Source organism: Somniosus microcephalus, unplaced genomic scaffold (assembly GCF_052327205.1).
Source record: "Somniosus microcephalus isolate GS21.2 unplaced genomic scaffold, FLI_Smic_1.0 unresolved_chr3, whole genome shotgun sequence".
NCBI classification, from domain to species: domain Eukaryota; kingdom Metazoa; phylum Chordata; class Chondrichthyes; order Squaliformes; family Somniosidae; genus Somniosus; species Somniosus microcephalus.
This window is the reverse complement of record NW_028225181.1, coordinates 34111429-34128551: the sequence shown is the minus strand read 5'-3', so window position 1 is coordinate 34128551 and position 17123 is coordinate 34111429. Positions and strand designations below refer to the sequence as shown.

The window sequence follows — 17123 nt, the reverse complement described above, 5'->3', positions numbered from 1 at the left end:
CACACCCCTCACTCTTACTCTCTTATATCCCACATGACTCACTGTAACACTCTGATATACCCCACACACCGCACTTTAACACACTGATACCCTCCACATCCCTCACCCCTCACTGTAACATCCTGATACATACCACACCCCTCACTTTTACACTCTGATATACCCCACATCCCTCACTCTAACTCTCTTATATCCCACGTGACTCACTGTAACACTTTGATATACCCCACAGATGCACTGTAACAGTCTGATGAACCTCACACCCCCCACTGTCACACTCTCTGATATATTCCTTACCCCTCACTGTAATCCTGATATACCCCACACCACTCACTGTTGTCTGCCACTTCGATCCCATGGGCTTCAATTTTGGTAACATGTGATACCTTGTCAAGCACCTTTTCAAATATAGGTAAATTGGGATAGTGTGAGCAGTATCAATCATACAACCTTATAATTGGTGAGCCAAGTGTTGTTCTCAATTTGTTTAGCGTACTTGATGCCCCACTCTGATCACAGTCCTCTTCTGGTTTCAATCAATGAATTACAAAATCATTGATTTTAATCCTATTTTATTTTTTCTATGTATTTGTTGTCAGCATATGTGTGATGGTGTCAGGGCCGGTTCACTTGCCCTTCCCTATTTACCCATGAGAAAATGTTTGGCCTTCATCTTGAGCCGCTGCAGGCCCTGTGGTGAAGGTGCTCCCACAATACCGTTATGGAAGGAATTTCAGACTTTTGCCGCAGTGATGATGAAGGAACGGCGATATATTTGAAGGGTACGGTAGCATAGTGGTTATGATGCTGGTCTAGTAAACCAGAAGACTGGACAAATTAATCAGAATTCAAATCACACCAGCTGGGGAATTTAAATTCAATTAATTAAACAAATCTGAAATAAAAAGCTAGTGTCAGTAATGGTGGCTAAGAAAGTACCAGCTTGTCATAAAAATACATCTGGTTCACTAATGACCTTGTATAGGGCAGGAAATCTGCTGTCCTTACCTGGCCTGGCTGAAGTGTGACTCCAGATTCACTGCAATGTGATTGACTCTCAACTGGCCACTGAAATGGCTCAGCATGACAGTCGCTTGTCACAGGCGGCTCACCACCACCTTCTCCATGGCAATTAGGGTTGGGCAATAAATGCTGGCTTTGCCAGCGAAGCCCACCTCCCAAGAATGAATTATAAAAATGATTTCTTAAGCGTCATCATGATTTTAAAAGCTTGAAAATGTTTTATTGATGGTCATTATCATTTACAAAGAGTTAGAAAGATCTGTAAAATGCTGTAATGATGGAAAGCATTACAAAGGATTATAATGATTAATAAAGTCCTGGTGGCGGGCCTTCTCCTCCCCGGGCTGGGCTGTTCCGGCTCCTGTGGGCTGGGCCAAGTCGGTCTGCTCCAACTCGCCGCCCGCTCTCGTGGAAACTGGAGCTCCAGCTGCTGCTGCCCTCAGGAAGCCCGCCTGCCTCCCGCCACCAGGAAAAGGTCCCGAGAAACAGCCGCAATTTTTGTGCGGCGTCCGAGAGCCGCAATCTTTGTGCGGGGCCCCAGAGCCGCCATCTTTGTTCTGAGACCCCAGAGCCACCATTTTTGCGTGGGGCCCCAGAGCTGCCAACTTTGTTCGGGGACCCCAGTGCCGCCATATTTGAACTGGGCCCCAGAGCCGCCATCTTTTTGCGTGGCCCCAGAGCCACCATCTTTGCGCGTGGCACCAGAGCTGCCATATTTATGCGGGGCCCCACCATATCAGGCCCAGGGAAATTTCAACTCTGAGGCTGCAAATTTTCCGATTCTTCTCACCCTTTAATGAATTTTACAATCAGAGGAAAGAGATATTTCACCACATTCTTCAGCTGCTCTCTGAACTTAGTCTGGGTCACGGCGTAAATCCCAGTGTTTGTGCAGCAACTCAGCAGCTGCAGCATGAATCCCAGTTCCAATAGATAATTAGGTAGAATTACAGACCGATACCCCAACCACCACATCCGGCCCCATATAGAATACACCATAAACACTGCCCATAACAGGATGAAGTTGCCGGAGATAACAAGCAGTAAAATGATGGATTTCCTGCGGCTCTCCATCTCGGGGTCTCTGGGACTCTCACCGCTGCTGGGACCCCGGAGCCTCCTGCGGGCTCTGCTGGACACTAAAATGTGTCTGACGGTGACAGCATTGAGCAGCAGAATCACCACAAATGGGACACACGGGGTGAGAATATAATGAAGGAACTCGATTGTTCCCCAGACCCGGGACAACTGAACATCGCTTGTGACATAACAAAACCAGGGGTTGTTCAGAAGCCTATACGAACCTGTGAACATAAAATACCAGAAAATGTTCTTTAAACCGCTCAGCACAGTCACTGTTCCCAGAACCACAGCCACCGTTTTCTCGGTGCAATATTTAGTTTTCAGCTTCTGGCAACAAATGGCCACAAATCGATCAAAGGTGAAAGTGACGGTGAACCAGACAGAACAGTCTGTGGCTGCGAACAGCAGGACGGCGTGTATATTACACACGGGAATGGACTGCACAAAAATAAACTGTTCCCAATAAACAATCGGAATGTGCCTCAATATCAGGTCGAGGATAATGACCAGTAGATCCGTCGTTGCCATGGCAACCAGGTAGCGAGTGACACATTTGGAGAGACCGCACTTTCCCCGACACAGGATCACAATCGTCACTAAGTTCACTGTGAGGAAGGGAAATACATAATGTAAATTATACATCAGGCTGGGAGCAAGAGCAGCAGTTTGATGGAATTCGGGGAGGAATCTGCAACTCATCTAATTCTATTGCCTGTGGAGCTGAATACAGGATTTATTGTGTGGATAACCAGGAATACATTGTGGAATCAATAAATTAAATTGGAATGACTACCACATGAAAATAACAGATGTTTGATCAATGAGGGATTAAATGATCAATCTATCTTTAGCCCAACAGACAAAAGCACCGCCCGAGGTACCAGGGACACAAACGACCAGAACCTCTCAGGGAGACTTCGTGTCTCGGGATCAGTCAGCATAGGGAGAGGGAAATCCCACTTGGATTCCTGCTCCTGTTGAGAATATTCATTCTATTTAGAACTGAAAACGAATACAACAGCAACCTAGGCATGCAATAATTACAGGCAATTGTATGTAAAATGTATTGATGTAATATGACAATGCTGAGATAATAAATACAAGTGCACTGCAGTTATAAAGATAACTGTGCTCTCAGAAGTATTTTGAAGATTAAGTTTTCAACATTTCTGTTGAAATACTCAAAACGTCGCTCAATGAAAGGAAGATTTTCCAAATAACATTGCAAATTTCATCAATAAGAATGGACTCTGAATTAAAGTCAATAGTGATGATTGACCAGGTAATGTCCCAATAAATGCATTTATCCGCATCGAAATCAGACGATTTATCCCACAGGCAAAATGTCGCCAACTGCTGTGTAAATATCTGAACACAAATAGAAGAGATTTATTCTTGTACTTCTTCACTTGTTGTTTCCATCTTGTGTAGAGAATATTAGACGAGAAGATATCAAAGGGTTTTCTTAACATCATTACTTCAGTTACAATCAGCGGGGATTGTTTATCCTGAAGTACAGCAGGAGGCAGTAGAGAATCACTCTGGGTCTCTCTGACAGTTTCACTGAACTGTGACAGACGGGCAAGGGAGCTAATTGTGAATTCAAAACAAAGACTGGAAATAAATGTATTCAAATCTGGCTGAATGAACGTCGTGTGAGAATGTAAATTATCCTTGTAATCCTAGTTTAACCATCAGAAGCAGTGCCACTAATGCAGAACTGGAGAGGGTGGGAAAGGAGACACTGACTGGAACTGAATGATTAGCGGATATTTCAGGCAATTGAAGATGTGGATGTGATCTGCCAGGGTTTGTTCCTGTGACTCTAAGTAGCCATACTCAGCATCAGGTGAATACCAAAGCAAAATAATGCAGATACTGAAAATCTCAAATGAGAGCAGAAAATGGTGGAAATACTCAGCGTGTTAAGCAGTATCTGTGGAGAGAGAGAGAAACAAAGTTAATGTTTCAGGCCGATGGCCTTTCGCCGTTCGGTGAAAAGTCTCCCAATCCAAGACAGCATTCTTCTGATCAGATACTACTGTTCAGTGCAGATAGCAAACTGACATTCGTTAAATAAAGAGTCCCCGCCAATACATTTCCTGGAGTTCAATACAGAACTTTTGAATCCTGGTAACATGATATCTCCTTCAGAATCAATGGCTGACAGCAGCGTAGATGGGATGGGGAACAACAAAGAGACAAACACAGTGAAAAATGCGGGGAAAAAATCATTTGGTTAGCGCCTTCAGGGGGCGCTAGATGCTTAGCGCCTGTTCACGGCTATTATAGCGCCGCTCACGAAATTGATCAGTCATTTTGCACGATCTCATGCCCCCACAGATCATGAGATCAAACAAGCATGCAACGCCCTGGACCAGATATTGAGTCACGTCCCCTGCCTTAGCGCCTGCTAGAGTGGTAGAGTGGATCGGTTTCAAGTCGGGAACGGGCTGAGAGAGCGTTATTTAATGGCGGCCGTTTATCCCTTTTATTGTCCACAAAATATTTGCTACATGCAGGTTGAGTGGGAGAGAGATGTCTGGAGGGATTCGGCACTGACGGAAGGAGTTTCGGGTCCTCAGCGCCACTTTCCAGGTTCACTTTTATTTCACCTTCCTTCTAACGATGTTTAGAATCTTCAATGGGGACTGCACTAAATCGGGGCGTCGTCATCATCCAGCTTCACCTTCGGAGGCATCAGATGTGGAGACAGAGAGTGGCAAACATGGCCAGTAGAAGGAAGGCTATCAGGCCTCTGCACAGGAGACCTCAATCTCCCAGGGTATTCAGGGAGTAATTCTCCTCCTATATCCATTTGTCTGAGGAGCAGTGTTTCCAAAGGCTGTGCTTCAGCGAGGAGCTGGTCACTGAGCTCCGCCACCTCTTGCAAACAGATCTGCAGCCTCAGCTCAGGACCAGGACATCTCTGTCGGTGGCTGTGAAGGTGACAGTGGCTCTGAATTTCTAAAACAGCGGTTCCTTTCAGGCTTCTACTGGGGACATAGCAAATATCCCCCAGTTCGCGTTTCATTGTTGCATCCAGGAGGTGACAAAGTCTTTGTAGAAGAGGAGACGCCAGTATCTCTCTGCCCATGAACCAGGACAAAGAGCGTGAATGTGGCTTTGCGAGGACATTGGGCTTCCCCATGGTTCAGGGTGCCATTGATTGCAGGCATGTGGCATTGTGGGCTCCTCATAAGAATGCAGAGGTCCTCTGTAACCACAAGGGTTGCCACTCTCTGAATTTCCAGTTGGTCTGTGACCACAGACAGTTCATACTCACCGTCAATGCCGCTATCCTGGTAGCAGCCATGATACAGATATCCTGCGCCAGTCTGGTGTCCCAGATATCTTCCAAGCACCGTGTCAACCGAGTGGATGGCTCCTCGGGGACACAGGTTATCCACTCGGCACCTGGCTGATGACACCGCTCTGTAACCCCAACACCCCTGTCGAGCTGCAATACAATGAGAGCCGTAGCGCCACCAGGAACCTCATAGAGCAGACGGTCAGCGTCTTCAAACAATGGTTCTGGTGTCTGGACTACTCAGGAGGAGCCCTGCAGTCCTATTCCGTGCGAGTCTCCCTCTTCATTGTTGTGTGCTGCATGCTTCATAACAATGCAATCATGAGGGCCCAGCTATTGCCACCAGGGATTGGTGTACAACCTGAGGAGGAGGATGAAGAGGGAGAAGAGAAGGAGGAGGATGAAGAGGAAGATCAGCAGCACCAACGTGGGAGGGAGGCGAACAATTTTGCACTGCAACGGCCGTCCGTGAACAGCTCATAAGACACCAATTCTAATACGTTACTGTGAAGATGGCTTCTGGGATGAAGAAGCACATCAATGAAAGCATCCTGCAACCCATGTTTCCGCGCAAAGCTGCAATGCGTCAATTCATAAAAGATGTAAAGTAACAATAAAAAAAAATATTTACGTTACAAACTCTGTGTCATTTATTCAGGACAAAACAATTAGAAACAAACCCAACAAATCAAGAACTAACAAAACTCGTTCTCGCAACATGGAGGTAAACAGCAAAACAATCAACAGATATAATAACAATAACCTCGAACTTTGCCCACAAACATTCCCCCGATTTATATACAGATTGTTCTGTTGGGCCTTCGAGGGTGATTTCCATTCCCTGTGCACTTCCACCCTACTCACTCTACTGCTCCTCTTAATGTGGCCACAGTGGCTGCAGCAAGGCTGGTGGAAGGCTGCTGAATGCTGGATCCAGACATTGCCTGGAAGGACGCCCTCGATTAGATCTGTGTGGAGGGCCCGGCTGTAGATTGTACCAATACTGCATGGGCGGCAGCAGTCTGGGCTGGCTGTTTTGCAGGTCATGCCAAGTGCAATGTGGAAGTGACAGTGCTGTGAGCAGGAATGCTGTAATCCTGAGAGAGGACAGCATCTTCCTGCTCGACCGACACGCTGCCACTCCCCCGGGGTGGAACCTTAGCATCTGGAGCAATCTGCTCGAGCACAGTTTGCTGGCCTGCTGTGGTACTGAGAGATTCCTGGGGACCGAGGGTGACCCAGCGAGGATGGCCGCAGTCAGTGCTTGCGTTTCATCAAACTGAGATTGCATGAGAGCAATCTGAGACTGGATGGCACCAGCCAATGACTCAATTGCAGCATTAAGCCGTTGGGTTGTGTTGGCCTGTGCTGCAATGAATCCCGCCTCCTCACCCATTACACGTGGGTCTGGTTCACCAGAGTCCCCTGCAATTGAACCATTCTCTGCAATGAGGCAAGCATGGGTTCGTGGGTTTGCGCACGGAAGAAAGCTGTACTAGTGGCAGACACGTCCACGCTCCTAGACAATGCATCCATGCTGTCGGGCACCCTTGCCATCGCTCCCACTAACTCAGTGTGCATGCACAAGACCTGGGTATTCACGGCTGCAATGTCGAGTTGCTCATCCGAGTCCTGTGCAGCAGAACCTGGGTGCCTACTCACCCTCTGGGTAGATGGCCCCTGAGCTTCCCACCCCTATGGCATTGCTGCAGCCCGCTGGGACCAGGAGTTTCTCTTTCATCAGACACTAACACCCTGCTCCCCTCCAGGGAAGGCGTGGCCCCAGTGTCTGGTGTGTCACCCTCGGGAGACACAGGTGGTGAAGCTCCAGCTTCCTCTTCCTCCTCGTCTGGTGCGTCGCTGCCACTGGCTGGCTGAGGGACAGACTGGTCAGCTGATGTGCCGTCCTGCTTTCACATAGCGAATAAAGTGTGGATTTAGCGTGAGGGGGGGCAGGAAGGGAGGAAGCACTGGAGACAGTTAGTTGGATTGAAAGTGTAAAAGGCTTGTGCTGTGAGGGGGATGTGGTATGAGAGAGGAGAGAAAGCTGAAGAACATACCATTGCTGTCCCAAGGGGGTCGACCACTCCAGCGGCCAAGGCACCTGGGAACTGGCTGACAACGATCCTGTGCATTCTGTCCTCCAACTCAGTCAGGGGGTGTAAGTCCGCCTGTTCTCCTCCCGTGCGTTGCTGCTCCTGTCTGTTATGAGAGAGCTCGGCCTGCAAGAAAATGAACAGCGTATGAGTGAGTTCCCAGGCATGTGTTTGGCAGATGTGTCAACCGTAGTTGAATAGACGTTATTGTGTGCAGCCATGTGTTTGGCAGATGTGCCTACCATAGTTGAATAGCCGTTATTGTGTGCAGGCATTTGTTCGTCAGATGTGCCTACAATAGTTGAATAGCTGTTATTGTGTGCAGCCATGCATTTGGCAAATGTGGCTAGCATAGTTAAATAGCCATTATTATTTGCAGCCAGGTGTTTGGCAGATGTGCCAAGCACTATTGAATTGGCATAAGAACATAATAAGAAGTAGGAGCAGGAGTACTCCATATGGCCCCTCGGGCCTGCTCCGCCATTCAATAGGATCATGGCTGATCCGAACCTAGACACACGTCCACTTCCCTGCCCACTCCCCGTAACCCATAATGCCTTTATCAGCTAGGAAACTGTCTATCTCTGTTTTAAATTTATTTAATGTCGCAGCTTCCACAGCTCTCTGAGGTCGCAAATTCCATACATTTACTACCCTCTGAGTGAAGAAGTTTCTACTTATCTCAGTTTTGAAAGGGCAGCCCCTTATTCTAAGATTAAGCCCACTAGTTCTAGTCTCACCCATCAGTGGGAACATCCTCCCCGCATCCACCCGATCAAGCCCCCTCACAATCTTATGTGTTTCGATAAGATCGCCTCTCATTCTTCTGAATTCCAATGAGTAGAGGCCCAACCTACTCAACCTTTTCTCATAAGTCAACCCCCTCATCTCCGGAATCAACCGACTGAACATTCTCTGAACTGCCTCGAGAGCAATTATATCTGTTCTTAAATATGGAAATCTAAATTCCAGGTGTGGCCTCACCAGTACGCTGTATAACTGTAGCAAGATTCCCTGTTTTTATACTCCATCCCCCTTGCAATAAAAGCCAAGATTCCATTGGCCTTCCTGATCACGTGCTGCACCTGCATACGAACCTTCTGTGTTTCATGCACCAGGACCCCCAGATCCCTTTGTACTGTAGCACTTTGCAGTTTCTCTCCATTTAGAAAGTAACTTGCACTTTGATTTTTTCTGCCAAAGTGCATAACCTCACATTTTCCAACATTATATTCCATATGCCAAATTTCTGCCCACTCACTTAGCCTGTCATTATTGTGGGCAGCCATGTGTTTGGCAGAAATGCCTACCATAGTTGAATAACCGTTGCTGTGTGCAGCCATGTTATTGGCAGATGTGCCTGCCAGAGTTGAATAGTCGTTATTTTGTGCAAGGTGTGGGATGTACATGTGTATTTTATGGGATGGCCATAGGTCTTGGATGAGTGATGGGCATTTGTGTTTGTAAACACTTTGGGGACAGAGTGAAGTTGAGATGGAGGGATGTAGAGGTATTGAAAGCAGGTACTCACCCTGATCACATGAGTGATCGTTGAAATTCTTCCGACATTGGGTGTGGGTCCTTGGCATCAGGCTCCCTGCGGTGACATGCTGACCCACCTCCCTCCACACCCTTCTAAACTCCCGTGGCAATAGTCTCCTGCCACTCTCAGGGAACAGCACTGCCCACCGCTTTTCAACAGCACCAACCAGAGCCACCAATGCCTCCTCACTGCAGTGCCCAGCTCTTTCTCTGGGCCTCTCCATTATTTAGAATTAATAACTGGACATATATCCTGACTATGAACACCAACAGCAGTGAGGAAGGAATAGTACATATTTTGTATATCATAACATATTCCTAATATCCAACACACCATCCCAATCCATGCCTTCCCTTCTGTGAGTGTCTGGTGGTCTTTGTGCTGGGGGCAGCGCGCTGACTGTGTGAGGTGACACAGTGAAGGGAGCTCCTTATTTAGAGCAGAGGGAAATCCCAGAGTGACATCACTAGGCCTCACTGTAACTGGCATTAATTACAGTCATTGAACAAACAGAATCATTGAGCCATTGTCATCACAAAGCTTTACTGCAACACAATCTAGCTCACCTTATTGTACAGTTTTAAATTAAATGTGAGCGAATACGCAATGTTTCACCCGCCCATAAACATCAAAACATAAGAATTCGGAGAAGGAGCCCTTCATGAATTATATCATGGCTGATCTTTGACCTCAAATCCACATTCCCCCCACACCCACCCCATCCTCATATTACTTGATTCCTGTAGAGTTCAAAACAACTGAGGACAGAACAGAGAGAAGTGAGTTTCCCTTCCTGTATTGAACTAAAGCTGAGAACAAAAGACGAGAAAAGGACAGAAAAAGGAAGTAATAATGTGTCAGCTGTGGCTCAGTGGGTAGCACTCTCTAGGTGGGAGGGGCTAGGAGTGAGCCAGGTGTGACTGGTTGCCTAATTGCAGCTGGGTGTTGGAGTAAGTTTTGTAAAAAGTTGGTGGAAGGTTTTGGGGTGTTGTTTTCAGGTTTTAGTGCCTTTTTGTCCCACAAAAAACAACCAGATGGCTGCTGAGGGGTCCGGAGTGCCGGGCCCCTCAGAGGCAATATTCCCGAGAGGAATTTGATTGGGGAAGAAACTGTGGTGGGAACCGGAAAAAAAAGGCCCAAAGATTTGGTTCGAGGCCTCAGGAGGTTTGGTAAAGAAAATACGGTGGTGCTGCAATGTGAATATATGAAGATTCGAGCTTGGGATATAATCCATGCGGTTCATGATGACTGTGGTGAGGGAAGCAAATGTGGGATTTGAGGTGACGGTCAGTGGCCGTGAGGAGGTGGAAAAAGTGCTGCTCAGTCTGAAAGTTGGGGAGAAATTTTTGGAGGTGAGTCTGTTATATTCAGAGGAGGTGGTGGTTTCATTTTTGAACTTGCCTGTGTACATGGAGGAAGAAGTGCTGAGCAAAAGGTTGGAGTGGTCGGACGTTAAAATCTGTTCCGATATAAAGTGGAGGTACTATCCGGTAACACAGGTAGCAGACGGAGCCCGATATACAAAGGTGCGGTTCCCAGAGGGTGTGAGGTGTTTGCCTTGCAGTGTGAAGTTCGAGACACTGGAAGGAGTACAGTACTTTCGTGTGCTGCACGACAACCAAGTAAAGGTGTGTTACTATTATCTGGGACATGAACATCTCGTAAGAAACTGTCCTGATTTGTATTGTTACTATTGCGGTGAGTCAGGACACATCGCACGGAGCTGCAAGGCGGAGAGCTGTGGGGTGTGTCGTAAAGGCCCTGCCCACTGTGAGTGTGTGGCAGAAGGGAGCAAAATGAGTGATGAGGAGATGGGAGAAGGAGCAGGAGAGGAGTGTGGAGCCGCCGGAGGTGCGTTGCAGTCGGAGGGCACAACCAGTTAAATGAAGGAAAAAGGAGCACAGGAAGAGGCAGAGGTTGGCGGAGCGGTTATCGAGATGCAGATGGTGGAAAACACGGCGAGTGCTATGGAGGGGAATAAAGACAGCAGCGGGCAGCAAGGGTCGAGTGCAGACTCGAGTCTTAGTGCAGTTCGGCTCCCCCTGAGGAGTCTGGTGTCTGCGGGGGAAGAGGAGGCAGGAGCGGGGTGTGTGGTGGAAGTGAGTGCTCCAGGGAGAGGCGGGGAGTCGGATATTTTGGTGAGCGGGAGGGGGCAGGGCGGGGAGAGAATGCAAGAGGCAGGAGCCTTAAAGGGACAGCAGAATGGGATCAGCGAGATAGAGACGTCAGAAGGGAACAATAAAGGTGCACCATTGTCCCATGGAGTGAGGGAACAAGGTGCAAGGGTCAGAGGTAGAGATGTGGTCGAAGGGAGCGGCACTGTGGGAGAAACTGCGATAGCAGGAAGACTCTCTATGGGAGATGAAGTATCTGACGGGGAGCAGGATTATGTAACTGACGGGGAGCAGGCACAGGGGGTTGCAGAAGAGCTTAAGTGTGAGGAATTAGAGGGGGACAGAGACATGGAAGTCGGGGATGGGGTGGCATCATGTGGAAAGGGAAAGGTTAGTGAGGGGCAGAAGGAGGGAGAAAGGGCAGCTCCTGGGTCCAAACTTAAGGCAAGGAAGAGGCTGAAACAGCAGGGAGGGGTCAAACAGGAGGGGAAAAAGAGCCGGAGGCTGCAGGAAAACGTAACAGCTGCACTAAAAGTGGAGAAGGAGCATGAGAGGAGGGAGGAGCCAGAGATTAAATGATGGGGAGATTATTGGGCATACTTCCCTTCTTTGGAGCCATGATTACATTACTCTCGATCAATGTGAACGGACTGAGGGGTGAGAAGAAATTGCAGCAGATGTTGCAGGGTTTTAAAGGCACGGACTTGTTGTGTCTGCAAGAAACCTTTTGGGATGAGGATATTCTAGAAAGAGTTCAGAAGGTTTGGAAGGGAGAGGTGTTTGCAAGTTATGAAAACAATAACCATAGAAGGGTGGCTGTTTTGGTGAGTCCGTCCATAGAAGAGAACGTTGCCTTGGTGGACAAGGACACTGAGGGGAGATTTTTACGGCTAAGTGTAAAATTGGAGAGATTTAATTGCGATCTTTTTAATATCTATGCACCGAAGGACCATTGCAAGCATCGTGAGTTTTTCGGGGGTTATTCACTGAGGTGGCAGAGGTGGAAAATCCTTGTATAGTGGGGGATTTTAATGTATTTTTATAATTATGGAGGGACCGGAACCCCATAAAAAGGGAGTTCTCCAGAGCAGGTTGGGTGGGTAATGTTTTAAAACAGAGCCAAATAGATTTTGTATTAATGCGGGAAGGGTTAATTTCGGAGGTGATGGAGATTTATTATAAAAAAGTATTTTTTAGTGATCACTCGGCTTTGGTTCTTAGAATTAGGAACAGCAGAGTTAAGATCGGTTCAGGGGTATGGATTTTAAACAATCAATACCTGAAGGAATGTGCTTATAAAGAAGGGATTATAAATATAATAAAGAATGCTCGAAAGGAACTTTTGCTCTTGAAAGAAAGAAGAGTTTGGTGGGACAATTTCAATTATCAGGTAAAAGTTTTTTTGGTACGTTATGGGAAAAAGAGGGCGGCAGCTAACCAGCATCGAGAAGCGAATATAAACAAAAGGTTTATGGATGTCTGTAAAGCAGTTGACGGAGGGTATAAGGGAGTTGAGACTAAGTTCCGGCTGCTAAAGGAAGAGTGGGAATTATTGCAAGCTGAAAAATGCAAGGGGGCCATTCTCCGTGCAAAGGCTAGAGATGCATTGGAAGGCGAAAGATGCACTAGATATTTTCTCGAGCAAGAGAAGCTGCGACAGAGATTATCGTTAATTGAGGAGTTGAAGGTTGGGGAGAAGATCATTCATGAAAGTGAGGAGATTTTGGAGGCGGCTAGCAGCTTTTATCAAGAGCTATATACAAAAGAAGATATTTCCAATTTGGAGATGGAGAAGGTTACTGCTTTTATTGAAAAGGGTTTAAAGGAGGATGAGAGAAGAATGTGTGATAAAAAGTAGGATTAGCGGAAATAAAAATAGCAATAAGTGGAATAAAGGGGGGGGAAAGTCCAGGGTCCGATGGACTAAGTGCAGAATTTTATAAGGAATTTTTCGAGATTTTAAGTCCATTGCTCTTAGAAGTTTTTAAGGAAATTAAAATTGAGGGAAGCCTGGCCCCACCTATGAGGAGAATATCATAAGCTTAGCTTATAAAAATAAAGGGGATAGACGGGATCTGAAGAATTGGAGGCCAATCACAATATTAAATGTGGATTATAAGATCTTGGCGAGGGTTATGGCAAACCGTTTGAAGGAGGTGTTACCAGAGATAATTTGGCCCTCTCAGTCCTATGGAGTAATTGGCCGGGACATCGCAGACTCTGTGGTCTCAATACGAGATGCGATAGAGCTCATGGAAGAGAGTGGGAGGGAGGCTTATGTATTAAAGATAGATCAAGAGAAAGCCTTTCATAGGGTCTCTCATGAGTTTTTATTGAAGGTTTTGGAAGCATTTGGTTTCAAGGAAAATTTCATTCAGTGGATAAGGATTTTTTATTCAAACATATTTAGCTGCGTTAAATGTAATGGTTTTTTATCTAAGTATTTTCCGATACAGAGATCAGTGAGACAGGTTTGTCCCCTGTCCCCACTGCTGTACACATTGGTAGCAGAACCATTAGGTTACATGACACGAAAGAAACAAGGTGCAGTTGGGATTGTGGTACCCAATTCCGGGCTGGTGTCGGTGATACACCAATATGCAGATGACACAACCTTAACATTGAGAAATGGGGAGTCAGTGAGGAAAGCTATGGAGGTAGTGGAGGAATATTGTCGAGCTTCAGGTGCCAGAGTGAATTATGCTAAGCCCAATGCCTGGTTGCAGGGAGGGGTAGGGGGGAATGGTTGGGGGAATGTCCCTTTAAGGTGGTGGGGGTTTTGGAAGTTCTGGGGGTGCATATGGGGTGCAAGAAAGACAGGGAAGAAGTGGTTCGATTAAATTGGGAACCAAAGGTATTGAAAATTAAAAAGATTTTGGGAAGATGGCAAAGAAGGTGGTTGAAAGTGCAAGGAAGAGCGACAGTGCTGTCTGCTCTCCTGCTATCTAAGCTATGGTACTTATTGACGGTGGAGGATATTCCTGAGTGGGCAGAAAAGTCCATCCGAGAGGCTGTGTGAGGTTTTTATAGGAAGGGAAACCAGCCTTGGTAGCTTACAATACCATCACTGGACGGGGAAATCTGGGAGGGCTCAACTTCCCAGATATTGATTTGGAGAAGTAATCCTTTAGAATCAAACGGGTGAAGAGATTTCTTCAGAAGTCAAATTCAAGTTTTTGGAAGAGTTGTTTTGAGCATTTTTTAAAACGAAGTGGGATAGGAGGAAAGGGGATATTGTGTATGGAATACAATAATATGCTTTTGAAATCGATTAAGCTTCTCCCTAGGTTTTATAAGGGGGTAGTAGAGACTTGGGCTCAATTTTTAAAAAGTGTGCAGTTTATGCCCAAGGCGGCTGAGGAATTATTAGAACAGCCTTTATTTTTGAACAGGTGGGTCAACATCGAAAGAGAGGTTTTATTTAATCAAGTTTTTATAAAAGCTGGGATTATATCGGTGAAAGATGTTTTATACGAGGTAATTCCAGGTTGGTTGCTGGAAAAGCAATAGAAATCATGTATGAGAAGATTGTGAGGGCAATGCCACAGGATTGGATGGAAGAAATAAATGCGGAAATCTCCAAAGGAAGTAAAAAGCGTCCTGCTTTTCCAAGCTTTGTACTGGATAAAGTGGAGAGTTAGTCCAATTTGACAACTGTAATACTCAAGATTTCTATGAGGTATTCAGAGAATGGAGATTCAAGACACCTGCTGGTCAGGAGTTTTGGCAGAGTATATCGCCACAGCTGGACTTCAACAGGATTTGGAAGGGAGTGTGGGCGAATTTTAAATGCCCAGAATGGATTGAACTGGATTTCAAATTGGCTCATAACCGGATTTTTACCATGACGGTCTTGTGCAAGATTGGACGAGTGGAGGCGGCAACTTGCCCAATGTGTGGGACACAGGATGAGACTCTGTCCAATTTACTGGTGTTATGTCCGCAGTTAAATGACTTTAAGTACTATGTTTGACAGTTGTGTGAAGCTTTTTTGCTGGGTGGGGACCGAACAGCGAGAATGGGAATCCAATGGGACTCAATTTTGAGATGGGGATTGCAGGAGAGTCTGCCAGAGTCTAGCGGAGCGGCAATTAATTTAATGCTCAGTTTGGCTAGATTCGTGATTGTGCAAAGAAGGAATGCTCTGTTTTTTAAGGGGAGCAGAATCAATCTAAAAGAGTATTTTAAATATAACCTAAAAGACCATTATGAGGCTCTGTGGATGTTTTATTCAGAAAGGAATTTAAGGACAGTAATTTACAACAAATTTTTAAAGTACAATCTATTAATATATGTTAAAGGTGACTAATTAAACTTTAGGTTTTGATGTCAAAATGTGGTGGCGGAATGGCTGTGCAGGGCGGTGGAATTGATTTGTAGCATACAATGTAATGATCACGATGTTGTAAATGTTCTTAATGTTCAATAAAGTAATATAAAAAAAAAGTGGGTAGCACACACGTTTCTGACTCAGAAGGTTGTGAGTTCAAGTTCCACTCCCGAGACTTGTAGCACATAAATCTAGGCTGACACTCTAGTAGAGGGCTGCACTGTCGGAGGTGCCGTCTTTTGAATCAGACGTTAAACAGAGGCCCTGTCTGCGCTCTCAGTGGACGTTAAAGGTCCCATGGCCAGTAATGCTTCCTTCCTTTTTAGGACACAAATGCACCAATCACGAAAGTTCTCTTGAACACACTTCAGAAATGTGTCCCCCTCTCTGCCCTTTATACTGTTACTATCCTAATCTATATTTGGATAACTGAAGACCCCCATTATTACTACTCGATATTTCTTCCACCTTTCTGTAATTTCCCTGCAAATTTGCTGCTTTTTATCCATCCCACTAGTTGGTGGACTATAGAATAAATCTAGTACTGTAATAGTACCTCTACTGTTTCTTAAATCTAAACAAATATATTCTGTCCTTGATTCCTCCAGGGCCTCCTCTCTCTCCAGCATTGTAATATTCTCCTTAATCAATATCATTACCCCACCTCATTTCTTTCCCCTATCTTTCTGAAACATCTTATATCCAGGAATATTTAGTACCCACTCCTGCCCTCTTTAGAGCCAGGTCTCTATTATCGCAATGACATCACTTTCCTACGTGGCTATTTGCGCCTGCAGCTCACCAAGCTTTTTACCACACTTAGTGCCTGTACAAACATGCACTTTAAACCTATCTGAAAGTGTGGGCTGTGGCTCAGTTAGTCGCACACTAACCTGTCAGTCAGAATGTTGTGTGTTCAAGTCCCTCACCATGATAGCTGAGCCCATAATTCCAGGCTGACACTCCAGTGTAGTATTGAGATTGTACTGCACTGTTGCAAGTGCTGTATTGCCGATGAGAGGTTAAACCGAGGCCCAGTCTGCTCTCTCAGGTGCATGTAAAAGTTCCCATTACACTAGTTCGATGAATGTTTATCCCTCAATCAACATAACAAAAACAGATTATCTGATTGTTATCACAGTGCTGTTTGTGGAAACTTGCTGTGCACAAATTGCTGTCGTGTTCCTCACATTGGCCCAGAAAATCGGGTTGCAACGTGTGAGTACAGATGGAGTACTCACGCATGGACCCGATGGAAGTGCCAGTTTCTTGCATGCACTACGCATGCGCGGGAAACTGGCACTTCCGATCCTCTGAACGAAGGGTTTCAAAGGTCGAATGCGAGCGCGTGGTAGTCTGCGTGTGCGCTTTGAACTTAGTTTTTTTTTACAGGTTTTCATGTGAGGTTAAGCCTGCAGGATTTACACATTTAAAAAGCAGGCGTAAGGCTTGCTTTTTACAATGTACGTGGTCAATTAATTAAAATAAAACATTTTTTCCACAGGTTTATTATTTTTTAATACTTTAACGCAAGGTAAGTTTATTTTTAGCCCCGTTTCTTTATAAATACATTTTTTCAAAAATTAAAATTATTGTTTAAAATTGTTATTTAATGTAATTTATA

The 17123-nt window shown here is 45.7% G+C and overlaps 1 protein-coding gene across 1 annotated transcript in view; it reads right to left on the bottom strand.

Annotated features, from left to right (window-relative positions):
* Nucleotides 1-1809: 1809 nt before the first annotated feature.
* Nucleotides 1810-17123, bottom strand: part of LOC147091358 (putative G protein-coupled receptor 139) — a 31468-nt gene continuing 16154 nt past the window's right edge. Inside the window, exon 2 of the mRNA XM_085976515.1 lies at nucleotides 1810-2711. Coding sequence (XP_085832641.1) covers nucleotides 1810-2711 — 902 coding nt within the window. The remainder of the gene's footprint in view (nucleotides 2712-17123) is intronic.